At 38.3% G+C, this 18,221-nt stretch overlaps 1 protein-coding gene across 2 annotated transcripts; it reads right to left on the bottom strand.

The window, feature by feature from the left end:
- Nucleotides 1-41: 41 nt before the first annotated feature.
- LOC106055007 (glyoxylate/hydroxypyruvate reductase A-like) lies at nucleotides 42-15,652 on the bottom strand. 2 transcript variants are annotated; one of them, XM_056026542.1, is made up of 11 exons: nucleotides 15,407-15,652; nucleotides 13,875-14,007; nucleotides 12,817-12,924; nucleotides 10,280-10,317; nucleotides 6,918-7,060; nucleotides 5,445-5,521; nucleotides 5,214-5,316; nucleotides 3,109-3,229; nucleotides 2,551-2,618; nucleotides 1,810-1,942; nucleotides 42-399 (listed from the first exon to the last, which is right to left on the bottom strand). In XM_056026542.1, exons 2-11 carry the CDS (start codon nucleotides 14,005-14,007, stop codon nucleotides 310-312), a joined length of 1,014 nt encoding a protein of 337 aa, XP_055882517.1. In that variant the 5' UTR covers nucleotides 15,407-15,652; the 3' UTR covers nucleotides 42-309. The 2 variants fall into 2 exon arrangements, with proteins under 2 accessions (XP_055882517.1, XP_055882518.1); XM_056026543.1 differs by lacking the exon at nucleotides 15,407-15,652 and adding an exon at nucleotides 14,260-14,408.
- Nucleotides 15,653-18,221: the final 2,569 nt, after the last annotated feature.

Here is an 18,221-nt window from a genome sequence, read left to right as displayed (position 1 = left end):
TGTTTTTATTCATTATATGTTTTTAAATATAATAATTATTATTATAATTTAACAATATACCCGCATAAACATGACCATTAAAATAGCAATAGCTGCATTTTATTTTGATAATAAACATTTTGTCCAGTTTTGCTCTTTCTTGAAGTATAAATCTCTCGGATACGTATAAGTCACATTTAATTCTAATATTTCAAGTTCAGCTGAAAGACAGAACACCACCAGCCCTACAAACAAGCTAGATAAACGACCAATCGTCACTAGGCGCTAGTTGACTGCTTGAGCGGTGGGGGGGGGGGGGAGGGTCTTAAGTTAATAACCTTTGTTGAAGTCAACGTAGTTCTGCAGCCGTTCCCCACGAAGGTATCTCAGGACATTGTCCACGTAGTTCTCAGCCACAATCTAGAACAAGTGTAAATGAAAAACTTGGAAGCATCCAACTGCCAATGGTATTATATATAGATCTATATGTACGTATGTATTTATGCGTGTGAGATAGAGAGCTACTGCTAGCCTAGATAGATAGTTAGGCAGGTAGGTAGGTAGGTAGATAGATAGATAGATAGATAGATAGATAGATAGATAGATAGATAGATAGATAGATAGATAGATAGATAGATAGATAGATAGATAGATAGATAGATGGATGGATGGATGGATGGATGGATAGATGGATGGATAGATAGATAGATAGATAGATAGATAGATAGATAGATAGATAGATAGATAGATAGATAGATAGATAGATAGATAGATAGATAGATGGATGGGTGGGTGGGTGGGTGGGTAGGTAGTTAGGTAGGTAGGTAGATAGATAGATAGATAGATAGATAGATAGATAGATAGATAGATAGATAGATAGATAGATAGATAGATAGATAGATAGATAGATAGATAGATAGATAGATGTGGATGGATGGATGGATGAATGGATGGACGGACGGACGGACAGATAGATAGATAGATAGATAGATAGATAGATAGATAGATAGATAGATAGATAGATAGATAGATAGATAGATAGATAGATAGATAGATGTGGATGGATGGATGGATGAATGGATGGACGGACGGACGGACAGATAGATAGATAGATAGATAGATAGATAGATAGATAGATAGATAGATAGATAGATAGATAGATAGATAGATAGATAGATAGATAGATAGATAGATAGATAGATAGATAGATAGGACTAATGGATGAATTTATTTGGCTCTTTTTCTACCTATCAACATTTCGTAATATTCACCCTGTCAAGTCACAATCAGGACTTCGTGCTTTGAACCAAGGAACTACAGTTTTAAATGCAGGGAATGATGGTGTGTTTTTTACGACATATTTTAGTGAGACTAAGACATTGATAATTATTGGGGATTGTATCAAAACGAAGTTCTGGTTTGTTCAAGTCAGAGAGGTTGAAGACGTTTCCTCCAGTAGGTCCCCCCATAGCACTTCTAGCCCTCAGGCATTGCACACAAGTGTGCCTTAACTGCTGTGACTGCTCTTCACGGTGAGTGGAGCAACGATATAGGAACACTGGGAAATCTCTCTAGTGCTCGTCCTTCGGCCTCGGAGGGGGAACCCAGGCAGGACTCAAGGAGCCATGTCTCACAATAGCGATAAATCATCTAGTTGATGGGAGACTTCCGGACAGAATGATCGGTGAAGGTCAAGGATCTTAAAAGGGAGCAGGCTCGACCCTTGTATCAGAAATAAAATAATTTAAAAAAAAAACTTGCATCTTGACTATCAATCAACTGACATTAAAATCAGCACTAACTTTCTATCTAGAAAGTCTGATAACTTACATCTAAACTGTTCTTAGCCTGGCAACTGATGTGGGGGGTTATTGTGACATTAGGAAGACTCCACAAAGGATTATCTGGTGGAAGTGGCTCCTGGTCCAGAACGTCAAGTATAGCTCCACCCAACATGCCATTGCTACAGGCAATATAGAAACATGACAATTAACTTATTAACTTCAATTCTAGTTTATTGCAAAGCGTTGTTCCACTAAATGAGACGGTGTGGTTGGGTTTTTTAAACAACCATGCTACTATGTTTTTTTTTCATGCCAGATATGCGTAAGCGATCAACGCTTTTAACCTGCAGCTGTTTTATTATTATCATTATTGTAATTATCATAATTATTATTTTGAATAGAATGTAACAGCTGGCTCTCGCACTCATACACAAACTCCCACAGCCACACACACACTCATACAATCTCGCATTCACGCACACACACAAAATTAACACACACAAACATGCTTTAACACACACACACACACCTTAACGTACATCACACACATATTCATGTACTCGCTCACACAAACACACACAAAACTTCACATGCACGCACACTTACTCTTACACAATCACACACACGCTAATATACACAAACGCCCGCGCGACAGCATGCCCACCCTTCCGTTATCAAGTTCAGGTTCAGGGTGCACTAGTTTTCAATGTCTTTGATTCTGAGCTAGTTAGTAATGTGCACATTCTCTTGCGAACAAACGGTAACAAAGGGATTGATAATGTATTACCTGATGGCTTTGATAAGACTGAGGTCATCAATGAGGTCTCCACGTCCAAGGTTAATGAGCACAGTTTGCTTTGAAGTAGAGGATCGAAATAGTTGATCATTAAATGAAGTAAAATTAAGGCCTAAATTAATTTTATATATTTTCAGACACTAACGGACGTTTTGGAGGCGCGGTGGCTGAGCGGTAATGCACTTGGCTTCCCGGGAGTCCCCGGTTCGAATCATGGTGAACACTAGGATTTTTCAATTTCCCGATCTCTTGAGTCCACCCAGGTCTAATGCGTACCTGACATTAGTTGGGGAAAAAGTAAAGGCGGTTGGTCGTTGTGCTGGCCACATGACACCCTTGTTGTCCGTAGGCCACTGAAACAGTTAACCTTTACATAATCTGCCCTATAGACCACAAGGTCTTGAAAGGGGAACTTAACGGACGTTTCCACTGAGGGTGCCACATTGTTTCCACCGTGGTCATGACCCTAATCAGGCTAAAATAAAAGTATACTTCGCTAGTTTGTTTTTATTTCTTTTTTTTTTAAATGAGTTATTGATCAGTTCTAACCTTGACTTTACACGCCTGAAGGACATCTCCGGACAAGAGCCCTCTGGTCTCTGGTGTTGATGGTAATGTAGCCACCACATAGTCACACTGTTTTAGTAGATCATCAAGTCTGGACATTGGTCTAAGCAAACAATGAGGACACTTTAGACCTAGGCTACACTAACTAAATATTAATGTCAGTATCTTCGATTATGAAGATTAAAGACGAGTGCAGTGTTTCACATGACTACACCAACCCACATCAGTATACGTGGAATATATAAAACATGTACAACATATGGAGAAAGACGGTCGACAGATCATGTGTGGTGGCCCAATGGTTCAAGAAACTAAGGCAGTGCTTCCCAAACTGTGTTCCGTGGAACCCTAGTGTTCCTTGAGGCCTGAACAGTTGCTGGAATAGTTAACTAGTCGGCCATCACGTGAATTAACCCTCTCTTTAAAAAGTAAGCAAAGTGTCCCCCAGAATGTGCGAAGTGCTCCGTTAAGGACAAAAGTTTGGAAAACACTGAACTATGGAAAGGCGAAGGTAAAGCACAAATTTACTGTAACAAAATATACCATATAGATTATTATTGGTGTATATATCTATATATAGTTCGTCCATCGTGGTTCGGTGATGACCACTTTGTCATCCAGGGGGCTGAGGGCTTTGCACTGGGGTTTTATGCCTCCTCATGTGGCTGGTGAGACCTATGTGAGCCCGGAATGTTCGGCTGCACACTGGGCAGGTTACTCCAGCTGGAGCTAGTGTCGTGGGCCTTGTTTTTCTTCTCTGGCATTTTTCTTCTGCCAGCATTGTTCTCTTTTCCTCAGCAACCTGTGCGCCAGTTTTCACAGCGCAAGATGCTCTGTCATGTGCACCTGTCTCCCAGGTGGCTGGGTCTATGCTGAACGCCTTCAAAGAAGCCATGAGGGTGTCCCTGAAGCGTTTTCTTTGACCACCTTGCGAGCGCTTTCCTTCGCTTAGTTGGCCATACAACAGTCGTTTAGGGATGCGGTGGTCTTCCATTCTGCAGACGTGTCCTGCCCATCGCAGGTGTACCCTGCAAGTGTCGACATTTAATACCTATTTGGTACTTATATACTGTATCTATCTGTATTTCACGCTTGTAAGTTTGTTTGTTTTTTTACGAACTGAATTGATTTGTGAAAATGGTGATTAAGATGACGTTTATTAACAAATTATTTTTTTATTTTTATTATTAATGAATACACATACAGTCTTTGATATATTTCTTCATTAACATACGGTCATTGATATAATCCTTTCATTAACATTTAATTACTTTATTTTACTATAGTTATCCTTAATTCATATCATCTAATTTATCACAAAAATTTATGATCCTTAGTTAAGAAATCTTATTATCTACACATGGCCCATCTCACTTAATTTAATTTGCTGAAAGGGGGGGGGGGGGGGTTATATACATTCTGTTTAAAAAACAAAATTAATTAATTTTAACTAATTGAATAATTAACTGGTTGATTTTTTTTAGATTCATGTATTGTCATCAATCACGAGCTTGTATGCAAAATTTGATGACCATTGGATGTGTAGAAATGGTCGAATCACAACAAATTTCCGTAAGGATCAATAAAGCAGAATTAGTCTTAGTCTTGAAAAATCAGTTTGAAAAAATCGAAACCTATTAGAACGATAAAGAATGAGTTATATAAATGTTGCGAAAAGGAACAGTTTCAAGTAACAAAAAGAAAGATTACTTTTTAATACTTGGCGATACGAAAACGCAGACATGTGACTATGTTCAGCTCTCGTGGTTCAGAGGGCAATAGTCAATGCAGGTGTCTTATAGCTTGCAGTAAGGCTATCAGCTTTTTTTTTTAAACAAATATCTTGTACCTACTTGATTTTATTGGTGTTAAGACTAGATGGGAACAGTGGCGTCACTAAGGGGTGCGGGGGGTGTGGTCCGCACCGGGTGACACCGACCCTAGTGACGCCACTAGAAGGGAAACCCAATTAGATTTGAACTCAATACCTTCATTTTTTAACCCGGTTTCTAAAACAAAAATGTTCACCACGGCCAGATTATTGTGAAGTATAATTTTAAAATACAAGGTACGATGCAGCAACTCACATGACATGATCGAACTCCTGTGATGGCGACGTCCCTGACTCGAACCTTCTGTCTGTCACACCCGCCCATACAGACATCCCTACTGCCCTGCACATGCGAGCAACTGTGGAGACCAAGGAAGTTTTAGATTTTTTTTCTTGCCATTTTTTATGTTAGCCGTTGTTTATAAATATATAGCTGCGTGTAAACATTAATGAAAGGAATGACTACAAATATGGTTAGAGAACTCACTTTCACCTCCTAGACTGCCGACTCCGAGGAAACCAACAGTTAAGTCCCTTAACATGCGGAACGATGGAGCAGCTTTTCTGCAGCATTAAACAAGCAAAACATAACAAAATCTTTTTTTTTTAAACAAAACAAATCTGAGGGAAGGAACTCCACACTTACAGTTATATCTTTCATAAATATAAAAGTTATGTCCCTTATTCGATATCAAACAAAATAATTCATAAATCAGAAATTGATTGACTAATTGGTTATTTTTCTTTTATATATTCATGTCTTGTCTATGACAATGAATGATTGTGCAAGGTTTCAACTTGATCCGAGTTTGGGAGAAATAACGTGTACAAACTTTTTACCAGACAGACAGAGTGAGTTGATATAGTATTTGTAAAAAAAACATAAAAAATTCTAAGGTTAATAAAGCAAATAATCTGCATCACTCAAGTCTAGTTGGCTCTTTGGTGGTGGTGTTTCACATTGAAACGAAGATTAGACTGGAACTCTCAGAGTTGGTCTACCACATCACAAAGGCGGCTATAGTGCGACTGGAAGTTTGCTTTTATGAAGTCAACGTCCAGGATACAATTTCGAACATGATAGACATGAGACTACAATAGTGTGGTATGTGCGTGAAGTTAACCCATAAAACAAGTAAACTATTGTGGTGAATGGACAGGATGTAAGAAAGGGAGACCATTTGTATAATATATTTCAAGTTTGTGTAAGTCTATATCTAGTTCACGTCACCAAAAGTGATATTTAAACGTTTCAAAAGAGTGATGTCCACGTGACTAAAAAAGAAATAAATTAGAAAAAAGAATAACACATGGCTTAGGACCGAAAGCAATCGTTATAAAGGGCCTCAAAACTGAACTGTATCGTCACAATCTGTGGGCAATTTAGACCAATAGCTAGTTGCCATCTCACAGGTCTGTGTGACGTGGCGATGAGCTATTGGCCTAAACCGCCCACAGGTTGTGACGTCGCAGGTCAGTGTTCAGGCCTTCTATAACGAAAGGTCTTGTTAGTACCGGGTACATAGTTCAAGTGTTCTAGTACCGGGTACATAGTTCAAGTGTTCTAGTACCGGGTACATAGTTCAAGTGTTCTATGTTAGATTGGTATATGCATTGATCATTATCAGATCAGAGATCAGCTCGTTTATTTACGGTTTTTACATTAGATATGAACCAAAGAATTTATTTTGTGACAAAGAAAAGAAACTTATAAACAGTTTTTTTTTAAACTAATGTTAGATCTAAATTTGAAAGTGGCTTTAAAAGTGCGTGTTTATTTAACTGAGAGCTCATAAAAATATTTAATGTATATGTAGGCCTACATCTAATTGGCTTCGGTTTCACACTGACAGTCCCAAATACCCAAAACCCGAGAACCTCTGGTGACTACAGCGCAGCTCTTTGCTGCATTTGTTGCAGTTTTGTATTGGGAGGAAAGTGAAATAAAACAACAACGTACCTGTCGTAGTCTGCCCTCCTCTGAGCCTCAGTCCAGATCTGGAAGCCTCTCTCTCGTGCAATGATGTGCCCGATGCAGTACTCACCCATCATCTGACCACGGTCAAGGCTGGCTGTCCTGGTCATGATGAAATCCTTCTGTGGCTGCACAGAGAGTTGGGTAATTTTTCAGGATAAGACATTTGTCAGGACAAGTCATGTGTCAGGATAGTTAATTTGTCAGGATAAGTTATTTGTCAGGATAAGTTATTTGTCAGGATAAGTTATTAGTAACTATATACAAACTATGTACCAGCTATAAAGTAAGCTGTCTGCAAGTATATAGGACAAGAAATTAGGATGTGAGTATAAACTTGAGGGACTGTAATTATTTTTTAAAAAGTTAAAATATTTTTAACAAACTAAATTTCATTGCTAATGTATTGTTTCAGTTCATTTCATTGATCTACATTTTTAAACATTAACACATCACTGATGTTTACATTTCTAGATTTCTTTCATAAGTAGTATAGCCCCTGGAAATAAAATGTACTCTATTGGATTACTAAATGTGACGCTTCTTCTAATAAAGTATAACGTTACATAAACAACAAAACATGTACAAGACCTATATCATCAGGCGTTAAAAAGAAGTGAAGGCAAATAACTGCACGAACACAGAGAGAGAGAGAGACAGACAGACAGACAGACAGAGATCACGTATCATTCAGTGGCGTAGCAAGGTACCCGTGGGCCCTGGTTCAAGAACATCTTGGTGGGGCCCCCTACAGCCAATAAGACAAATTTAGTGTGTGACAAAAATGAGTAATCTAAATGCAAAGACATTCCAATGTAAAGATCGTAACTTTTTTAGCGGCCCCCGAAAGGGGAAAAGACGCTATTAGTTTTGTGCGAAATGTCTGTCCGTCTGTCCGTCCGTCCCGTTTAGATCTCGTAAACTAGAAGAGATATTGAAAATCCGACTTCACAATATTTTAGACCATTCAAAGTTCTGATGCAACGGCTACTTTTTTTTTTCATGAAAGCGAAAATTCTAATTTTTTAAATTAATTATGCAAGCAGTTTTTTATAAGAAAAAGCTAATTAGTATGCATTATATGTTAGACCTAATTTAAGACGAATAGTAATCTTATAAACATCATTTTCGTGAACATTTTTTCTATGTAGATTTTTTTTTTTTTTTTTTTTTTTTTTGAGGATTCGAATATGAGATTGAGCCTTTTCAAAACAATTAACTTATTTAGTTCGAAAAGAGGGTCCCGGGTTCGAATCCTGGTGAAGACTGGGATTTTCAACTTCTGAGTCTACCCAGCTCTAATGGGTACCTGACATTAGTTGGGGAAAAGCAAAGGCGGTTGGTCGTTGTGCTGGCTACATGACACCCTCGTTAACCGTAGGCCACAAAAACAGATGAACTTTACATCATCTGCCCTATAGACCACAAACTAGTTAGGCCAGGTTCACATCTAACTTTACATTCACTTTCACGTATCCTTTGATCTGCGGGACGGTTGGGGCACTACACAAGATCTGTTAACCTTCTTTCTCCATTCTTATCTCTCATTTGTCTTTGATATAATTTCATTCGGATTTTCTTTCTGAAAATATTGAAGCCTACCTGGGTGGACCACTGGTCGTTCGGTTTGCGCGCTGGACTGTCGATGGATTTATCGACGATCGAAGGTTCAAACCCTGCTTGTTCCCATCCCCCGTCGTCCTGCGGGAGGTTTGGACTAGGAAGTAAACTATCTTCAACTCTGAAGGATTATCCGAATTATGTAAAACATTTTACTTCGGGGCCGATTTTGAGTTTGTGTTTCCACACAAACTGTCTTTCGTAACCTTGTTTTTTAAAGTTGTTCGAATGGATGGTTTTGAGGTCATACGATGAGAATATATGGGCATTGGCATCGTATTGGTTTCAAAATCAACCACCGCATGAAAACAAAGAAACAAACAAACAAACTTTGAATGGATGGTTTTGAGGTCATACGATGAGAATGTATGGGCATTGGCATCGTATTGGTTTCAAAATCAACCACCGCTGGAATCCACTATCGGAATAATTTAAATGGGCACTCGCCGAACCTCCAAGAAAACATTTAACACTTATATTTCCTTTAGTATGGAGATCCAACCCAGGACTTGTGTGACAGGCTCGAGCTAAATGGGAGATGGCATAAACACGGCTTGGTATTGGACCGAATTGATCTTGGAAATCAAGTGCCAGTGCCTCTTGTGACTGAATTAGAGAGCTTACATTCTTAAAAGCACGGGATAAAACGATATTATTAATTAATATCTATTCGTTTTATAGACATTAGGAAGTAATATGCAAGCATGTAGTTTAAATATGTGACTATTAGTGTTAGGTTAAATTTTAATTTAGGTGATGGCCAGAGACTGTAGATGTATACGACGTAACCACTGCCTGCTACACAAGTAAATATCACACCATTACTGCGATGACTATAAGACGTAACCACTACCTGCTACACAAGTAAATGTCACTCCAGTACTGCGAGGACTATAAGACGTAACCACTACCTGCTACACAAGTAAATATCACTCCAGTACTGCGAGGACTATAAGACGTAACCACTACCTGCTACACAAGTAAATGTCACTCCAGTACTGCGAGGACTATAAGACGTAACCACTGCCTTCTACACAAGTAAATATCACTCCAGTACTGCGAGGACTATAAGACGTAACCACTACCTGCTACACAAGTAAATATCACTCCAGTACTGCGAGGACTATAGGACGTAACCACTACCTGCTACACATTTAAATATCACACTAGTACTCCGGGTTCAAGAACATCTTGATGGGCTCCTCTCCAGCCAATAAGACAAATTTAAAATGTGACAAAAAATGAGTAATCTAAATGTAAAGACATTCCAATGTAAAGATCGTACCTTTTTCTTTAAAAAAAAAGTATTTTGTCATAACTTTTGATTCAGTTAGGACTGCATATAAGTAATAGTGTCTTAAAAGTCAATGTTTTTACAAGTTCTTAACAGAGTTAAACTACTTAAAAGTGTTTCAACTGAACAAACAAATGTTCTTCCTAAGTTCCAATGTGGGCTCCAACTGTCCTTGAGGCATGGGCTCGAGCGTAATGAGCTCCTTCGCGCCATGGTTGCTACGCCACAGCTGTGGGCCCCTATTGCTTGTGGGCCCGGGTTCATTGAACCCCTTCGCGCCATGGATGCTACGCCACTGGTTTCATCCTCTGGTCATAAAGTCTTAAGGTGTCTTTCATCAAACACTAATGATGGTTATTAAGAAGCTTTAACTAAGGTCGGTTTATAATTTCATACAGGTCAGTGATTTAGCAAGATAATTTATCGACATTACCTTTATGTGGTCAATGTTTTTGAATATATGATCAACACCTGTTGGAAATAATTTTGAAGCGAGTTTAGTATAATAATTTACCGTCTTCGTTCTTTCATCTATCTAATTCAGAAAGAGAAAAAGACGAGAAAGCAAAGTGAAGAAATGTGGTGGCGATGATATGGAACTAAAGAAAAACGCAGGAAAATGTAAAGAAAAAGATTGGGAGAGATTTTGACATTAAGTAGACACAAACATTACATTAAGTACGTAATATCACTGTTGCCAAGTAAATAATAATAACTGCTTTACCATATCTTATCTTATAAAATACAGACGTTACTTAAAAAAAATAAGATAATTACGTCCTACGCGTGTTCCTATGTCAATCTTGTCACATATGTCAACCAATGACTTAAATTGGTTTTCTTGGCTGACTCAGGCAGCCCATTCCATGCTTTAATAGCACTAGAGAAGAAGGAGCATTTGTACAAATCTGTCCTAGCATGCAGTGAATTATGGTTAAATCTGTCCTAGCATGCAGTGAATTATGGTTAAATCTGTACTATTATGATTTCACAGGTGCATAAGCACACTTTGTCATTAGTCTTTCTGAGTATTTTATTAGCGGCCACCGAAAGGGGAAAAGACGCTATTAGTTTTGTGCGAAATGTCTGTCCGTCTGTCCGTCCGTCCCGTTTAGATCTCGTAAACTAGAAAAGATATTGAAAATCCGATATCACAATATTTTAGACCATTCAAAGTTCTGATGCAACGGCTACTTTTTTTTCTGAAAGCGAAAAATCTAATTTTTAAAATCAATTATGCAAGCAGTTTTTTTAAGAGAAAAAGCCAATTAGTATGCATTATAAATTATACCTAATTTAAAACGAATAGTAATCTTGTAAACTTCATGTTTCTAAATTTTTGTTAATCTCGAAATAGTGCTGGTCAGTTAGGCCAGGGGAGGCGCGGGGGTTGAGCGGTAAAGCGCTTGGCTTCCGAACCGGGGGTCCCTGGTTCGAATTCTGGTGAAGACTGGGATTTTCAACATTGGAATCTTTGGGCTCCTCTGTTTCCACTCAGCTCTAATGGGTACCTGACATTAGTTGGGGAAAAGTAACGGCGGTTGGTCGTTGTGCTGGCTACATGACACCCTCGTTAACCGTAGGCCACAAAAACAGATGAACTCTACATCATCTGCCCTATAGACCACAAGGTCTGAAAGGGGAACTAGTTAGGCCAGGTTCACATCTAACTTTACATTCACTTTCACCTATCCTTTGATCTGCGGGACCGTTGGGGCACTACACAAGATCTATTAACCTTCTTTCTCCATTCTTATCTCTTATTTGTCTTTGATATAATTTCATTCGGATGTTCTTTCTGAAAATATTGAAGCCTGCCTGGGTGGACCGCTTCGGGGGCCGAAATATGCGTGTTTCCATACAAGCTGTCTTTTGTAACCTTGTTAAGTTTTGTTTTTGTATTTGGTTATGGTTCGGTGTTTTATGAATAATTGCTGCTTAATTATAAATACTTAATAATATACTCGAAAGACCAAAGAAATACGATTCAACAGTGAATACAAGAGCACAAAAATTATTTTATGGTTTATAAAAATATTTCCGTATCCTGTACACCCGATACACCAAAAAACTTTCTAGCAATGGATTTGCCTCCCATGTATGAACATTTCTAATAAATGTACGTGGTGGCTGAGAGGTCCCAGGTTTGAGTCTCGGTGAAGACTGGGATTTTAAGGACGCCCCAACTCTAATGTATACCTCACTGTCACAGATGCCATTATAGATTTATTTGTATATTTCACATTTAAAAGCTTATGTGTAAATAGAAATATAAACCCTTGACTGAGCCTCAGGAATTACCCCACAAATCTAGATCCTTGACAGTGCCTCAGGTTTTACCCGAGACGTAATTACGATGTTGCAAATCTATTGGTTGATTTGAAAATAAATAAAGACATTTTAGCGCCAGAGAATTGACGAGAGTAGAAAGAACGCCAGTCGATGAAAGAATTTCCTAGTAGACAGTCACGTTCTCTAAGAGCTCTGATTTAAAGCCTTTGTAATATTATTTATGCTAGTTGAGCTGTAACTTGTACATAAGCTGTACTTACGTTTTATATTTAAATAAAGTTCCAGAGTTGTGTTTTAACAAAGAATCTTTATTGTGAATCCTAGATCGTCATTTATTCAACTATTTTAATTCAAGTGAAATCCCCGGCACCACAGCACACGTTGTGACACTGACTTTAGTTGGGAAAAAAGTAAAGGCGGTTGGTCGTTGTGCTGGCCACATGGCACCCTCATTTACCGTTGGCCAACGAAACAGATGACCTTTACATCATTGCTCCATAGATCGCAAGGTCGGTAAAGGGGCACTATACTTTGCTCTACTTCTATCACGAAAATGTATCATTAGTAATAGACTAGAACTACATTATTTCAGGCTTATAGTGGTGACAGTTCAGTTTATTAAGGTAATGTCTGCAAAACAAGAAAAGGTAACTCTCTAGAAAAATTCTAAAAACTCACCTGCAGACGTACACTGTATCCACTTGATTTTATTTGTTTCTCTGGACAAGATGGCGACCAACTGACGTATCTGCCCCACAGCAAATTCAACTTCATCATCTTTTAAAGCTTTAATAAATAAAGGGAAATTTGTATTGGAAGCTATTTATTTCTTTTTACTTGCTTACAATATGGGAATGCAGATTTCTATTTCAAACATGTCTTTTTGTCACAGATTGATTACTAGTCAAAGTGTTTATACATTCGGGGAGGAGGGGCTCGTTAGATTTTGGCTGACTACCCACACAGGTGAAGGAAAACTCCGAATTCAAACCTCTACTGCCTGGCAGCTATACCCAAAATATGGAGCTTCTGGGGTCAACCTTGATGAAAAATATCAGGAGCCGGCGACCCTTAGGTAGCTTGTAGCACACACGACACAGTGTTACACAATGGCGTAGCCTGGTGACGCCGCTGATCCCGTCTGATGGCGAGACCATTTGCTATAGAAGGCCTCAACACTGACCTACAACGTGGCAACCTGCGGGCAGTGGAGACCAATAGCTCGTTGACAAGTTGTACAGACCCGGGGGGAGGGGGGGTCCCGAGAGAAGGTTTCCGTGCTGCCTTTTCAAAAGCAAAAAAAAACATGTTTATCGAGTCTGAATTCGAGCTCAAGGTCTCGAGCCTCAACAGTAGATGGCAGACGCGCTAGCAACTCAGCTAGCCAATTACTTATAAAAACTGGGTTTTATAATTATCTAATTCTCTACACTCTATCTCTATCCCCCATTAGCTTAGTACATGTTTCTACATAAAGCAAAGCTAATTAATTACCTCTAATTGATTAAATAATTTTTCGCTTATTTTTATATATTTTTTTTGATTGTTGTTGTTTTCGATTGATTCCTGTCTTTTCATCAATAATAAATAATTGTGCAAAGTTTCAACTTGATCCGTTAATGGGAAGTGGGAGAAATAATGTGTACACGATTCCATCCAGCTAGACAGAGTTGATGGAAGCCATTTTAAGGCAATATAAGCTTCGTTAAAGTGATAGGCAATATGAAAAAACTCACCGTGTATCTCCTTCTCTGGAATGTCCTTCACCTCTATATCCAGATCGAGGTTTTTCAATTTCCGCCTCACGTGGTCAGCAAGACCGTTACTGCTTGACAACACGTAGATAGTTTGTACGGGACTGGAACTCATCTGGTTGACCAATGATCATTATATTAAAAGAACATAGATGACTATGGACTACACACTATTAGGATCCTTGTAAATTAATAATCGACATAACTGTACAAAGTAAACATATATCCAAAATAACATAATATTATTACTAGGCCTACTATTCTAGATGCGTATGTGTCACATCTATAGTGGCAGCTATAAGAACGATATTTATAATGAAAGAAAATTATGAACCAAATATGGCTAAATATTGGATGATTCTTAAACCTTGAATCTCGATGGGCGTGAGGTCTGTTCGCCTGGTCTTGTGTTTCTGCTGGGCTATGCTGTCTAGTCATGCCCTGGTCAGGAGACTGAGGACAGTCGGTTATTTATCTATATTTAATTCATCATTTTCTCTCATTAAAGATATCGTACTTAGTTATTTAATGCTGCTCCATTATATGTGACTTGTAATCATCATTCATGGCTTCACGTGTCTATTTGCGCCTACAATGTTTTCCATTAACCTCGTGTCTTATCTTAAGTTTATGTATTTATTACACACCTTTTTTTAAACTAGGATAAAGAACTATAAGAAAGAAGTAAATAAATGACATATGTCTGAGTTTACCGGTGTAGAGGGACTGGTCAAAGTTGGACATCCACGCTGGGCAGCGCACGCATCCCGTATAGGGATGACCTTATGCTTTATGTTGACCCGAAGGGTGGTCGGCGTTACAGAGGCGCCACCCGAAATCGCTTTAAAGACCAACCCAGGCGCCACCTTGCTTTAAATGACATAGAAGAGAGCACCTGATAGTAAGCGGCTACTGAACGAGACAGCTGGAAGCTTATTGAACATTTGAGACCAAAATTAAATCTACTGCCCAGGACAGACGTAGACGGCGGAAAGAGAACCTAAACCGACCACCGTCAGACAACGATTATGTCTAGGGTGGATGTAGCAAAATCTGTAGGTCACAGCTAGGACCACTTATCCATGTGAAATTCTCCAATCCTTCTTAATCTTCGGACTTGAAAACAAGCTTTATTAATTTATTTTGGTGTCTTATCCAACATTCTTATCAATGTTAAAACATTTGACCGCACACAGTAAACCAATCAATAAACGTGATTAGTAAAAATCGTATATTGTTTCAAACATATTTCGATCATCAATTTTCAGTTTATCACTGTGTTAAGTTTGCTTATGCAATGTCTTGTTTTTGTTTGTTTCTTTTTGCTATTACTTTACTTTATATTTGCACAATTTCCCTTCAGTAAAGAGGAAAGTTAAAAATAGACTTAGTGAAATTCCCGTTCGGAAATCTCCGTCGCCTTGTCCAAAGGTCAATACTTTTTTAAATGATGATAGGAATACATTTGGACATCGACATAAAACGGAATTGAGCTGAAGAGAGAAGATACTGACCTTAGTGGGAGCTGGTTATTTTTCCCTTAAGCAATCAACAGTTCACATCCTGGAAAGAAATCCTAACCGCATTCTACGTCTGTTCAAATTTGTTTTTATATCTCCGAGTTCATATCCTGGAATGTTGTAGGCAAGACTTAGTTCGTGTTACTTCTTAGGTCACGATCTGCTTAGTGAGACCTTGTGCAGGTCTCTAAGACTGTTGACTGTGTGACCTTATAGTACAGGTCTGTGATATCTAATGTCTATTGGACTAGTTGTATTAGTTAGACCAACACCTTAAGGCCAGATAAGACACTTAGATAGCAGATATTTTTATAAAAATATTCATATCACGATTATACAGCAATTCAATCTCTTCAGTTATTAAATTGCTAGTACTTGTTTTAGCGTGTTATTAAATTGCTAGTACTTGTTTTAGCGTGTTATTTAATTGCTAGTACTTGTTTTAGCGTGTTATTTAATTGCTAATATTTCACTACGTGCTGAATGAAGTAATAGACCAAACATAGGTAGAGACTGAACAGGAGGTGAAAAAAATTTTCTACCCCCCAAACACAAAATTGACTACAATTTAATAAGCTAAGAACTAGGAACTTGTTCACCTGTTTCCATTTGCAGCTATTTATCCCAGATGTTTTTTGTTTTTAAAGCAATCCATCATCATTTTAATACATCAAATCATTTATTTAGTTCTGACCTACACGATACCATGGACATAATCACGAGACATTTAAAAAAAAATATTTTACAAGTTCTGCCATTAACACAAAATTATGTTTAATCTTATTAAATCGGTGGACTAGAATCTCTCTCTCTCTCTCTCTCTCTCTCTCTCTCTCTCTCTCTCTCTCTCTCTCTTATGAGAGTACGAGTATTCCAGATCGAGAATATTAAGATGGCGGATGTGTTCAAAGTGTGGATCAATCTCGTTTCCTAATATATTCGTAATTAGCTGAAAGGTATTGGAACGATTGCTTAATGTTTCTTTAATCCTTTGTCACAAGCCCACAAGAATGCAACGAGATGTTAATACAGTTTAATATATAAAACCTTGGGAAGAAGTAGAAAAAAATGAGACTTTCTCGTTGTGGTTAGCGATCAACAACTTGAGAACTATTTTTTTTAAGAACTTTGGCCTTCATACATGATTCTTATAGAACTATCATTGCACAGATGTAATCTGTTACCATAAAGATATGATATGCTTTCTTTTTTTCTTTTTCTAAGTTGTGTTTAGCTCACAATACGGTATGGACCATTAACAACATCCATAATCATCAGTATCATCAGTATCAACATGTGTCAACATGTGTCATCCATACTAACGTAATACTAACATCTTAGGCAACATCTATCATCATTACTAACATCATCATTACCATCAGCTATCTGTCATCCTAAACAACATCTCTGTGTAGACCTTACTTGATCGGCTGTCATCCTATAACAACATCTCTGTGTAGGCCTTACTTGATCGGCTATCTGTCATCCTATACAACATCTCTGTGTAGGCCTTACTTGATCGGCTACCTGTCATCCTACACAACATCTCTGTATAGGCCTTACTTGATCGGCTATCTGTCGTCCTATAACAACATCTCTGTATAGGCCTTACTTGATCGGCTATCTGTCGTCCTATAACAACATCTCTGTGTAGGCCTTACTTGATCGGCTATCTGTCATCCTATACAACATCTCTGTGTAGGCCTTACTTGATCGGCTACCTGTCATCCTACACAACATCTCTGTATAGGCCTTACTTGATCGGCTATCTGTCGTCCTATAACAACATCTCTGTATAGGCCTTACTTGATCGGCTATCTGTCGTCCTATAACAACATCTCTGTGTAGGCCTTACTTGATCGGCTATCTGTCATCCTACACAACATCTCTGTGTTGGCCTTACTTGATCGGCTATCTGTCGTTCTATAACAACATCTCTGTGTAGGCCTTACTTGGCGGTACTCTCCTGTCTCTAACAGCGTTTGGTTTGTTTTTTCCCGCCATGTTGTCTGTGACGTGTTCTGTGTCTTCTTGTCTCTGGATCATCCTCAATGCTTCTTGTTCTCCGACCATAGCGTGGAATACAATACCAGGTAATATAGTATCGTCAGTGACTTCAAGCATTGTCTATTCACGAGAAACTCAACAATGTCAAGGACGCTCAATTGAACTTATGCCAACTAAATAAACTCTACAAAAAGAAGAGCTTACAAAATTTGATTCTGCACTGCTAGAAATAAAAAGTAAAGTCTCCCTTCCAGACCTTGCGATCTATGGGTTCGATGGTGTCGGTCATCTGTTTTAGTGGCCCAGGGTTAACGAGGGTGTCATTTGGACAGCACCACGACCAACCCCCTTATACTTTTCCCTAACTAACGTCAGGTTGCTTTTTTTTTTCCTTCTTTTGGGAAGGGGAGAAAGGGAAATTTGGTTCACAGACCTATATATAATATACATAGTAACATAGGTCATTTTGTTCAGCTTAGAAGCGTTACCTCCCTTTCGTCAAGGAACTACTGTTCTTGAAATTCGTAAAGAATTATTTTATAACCTTCTCATTATTCATTATTTCTTGTTGTTGGTCGACTTGAACCGAATCCAAACAGTTCCAAACAGATTTCTTCTTCAACGGAACACATTATGTAGAGGGAAATGAAAACAATCACGCTAAGAATGCAAGCATTAAAAAAAAAAAAAAAAAAAAAAAACGGACTTTAATATTGACAAATATCATTGGCGCTAAAAGTCATGCCAAAGTAACTACAGAGTAGTGAGTTGACATGTTCATACTTTATGTTCCAAAAAAAAA

The sequence above is a fragment of the Biomphalaria glabrata genome, chromosome 4, assembly GCF_947242115.1.
Source record: "Biomphalaria glabrata chromosome 4, xgBioGlab47.1, whole genome shotgun sequence".
Taxonomy (NCBI): domain Eukaryota; kingdom Metazoa; phylum Mollusca; class Gastropoda; family Planorbidae; genus Biomphalaria; species Biomphalaria glabrata.
Note: the sequence above shows the minus strand (reverse complement) of the source record. Positions and strands in the feature narration are given on the sequence as shown.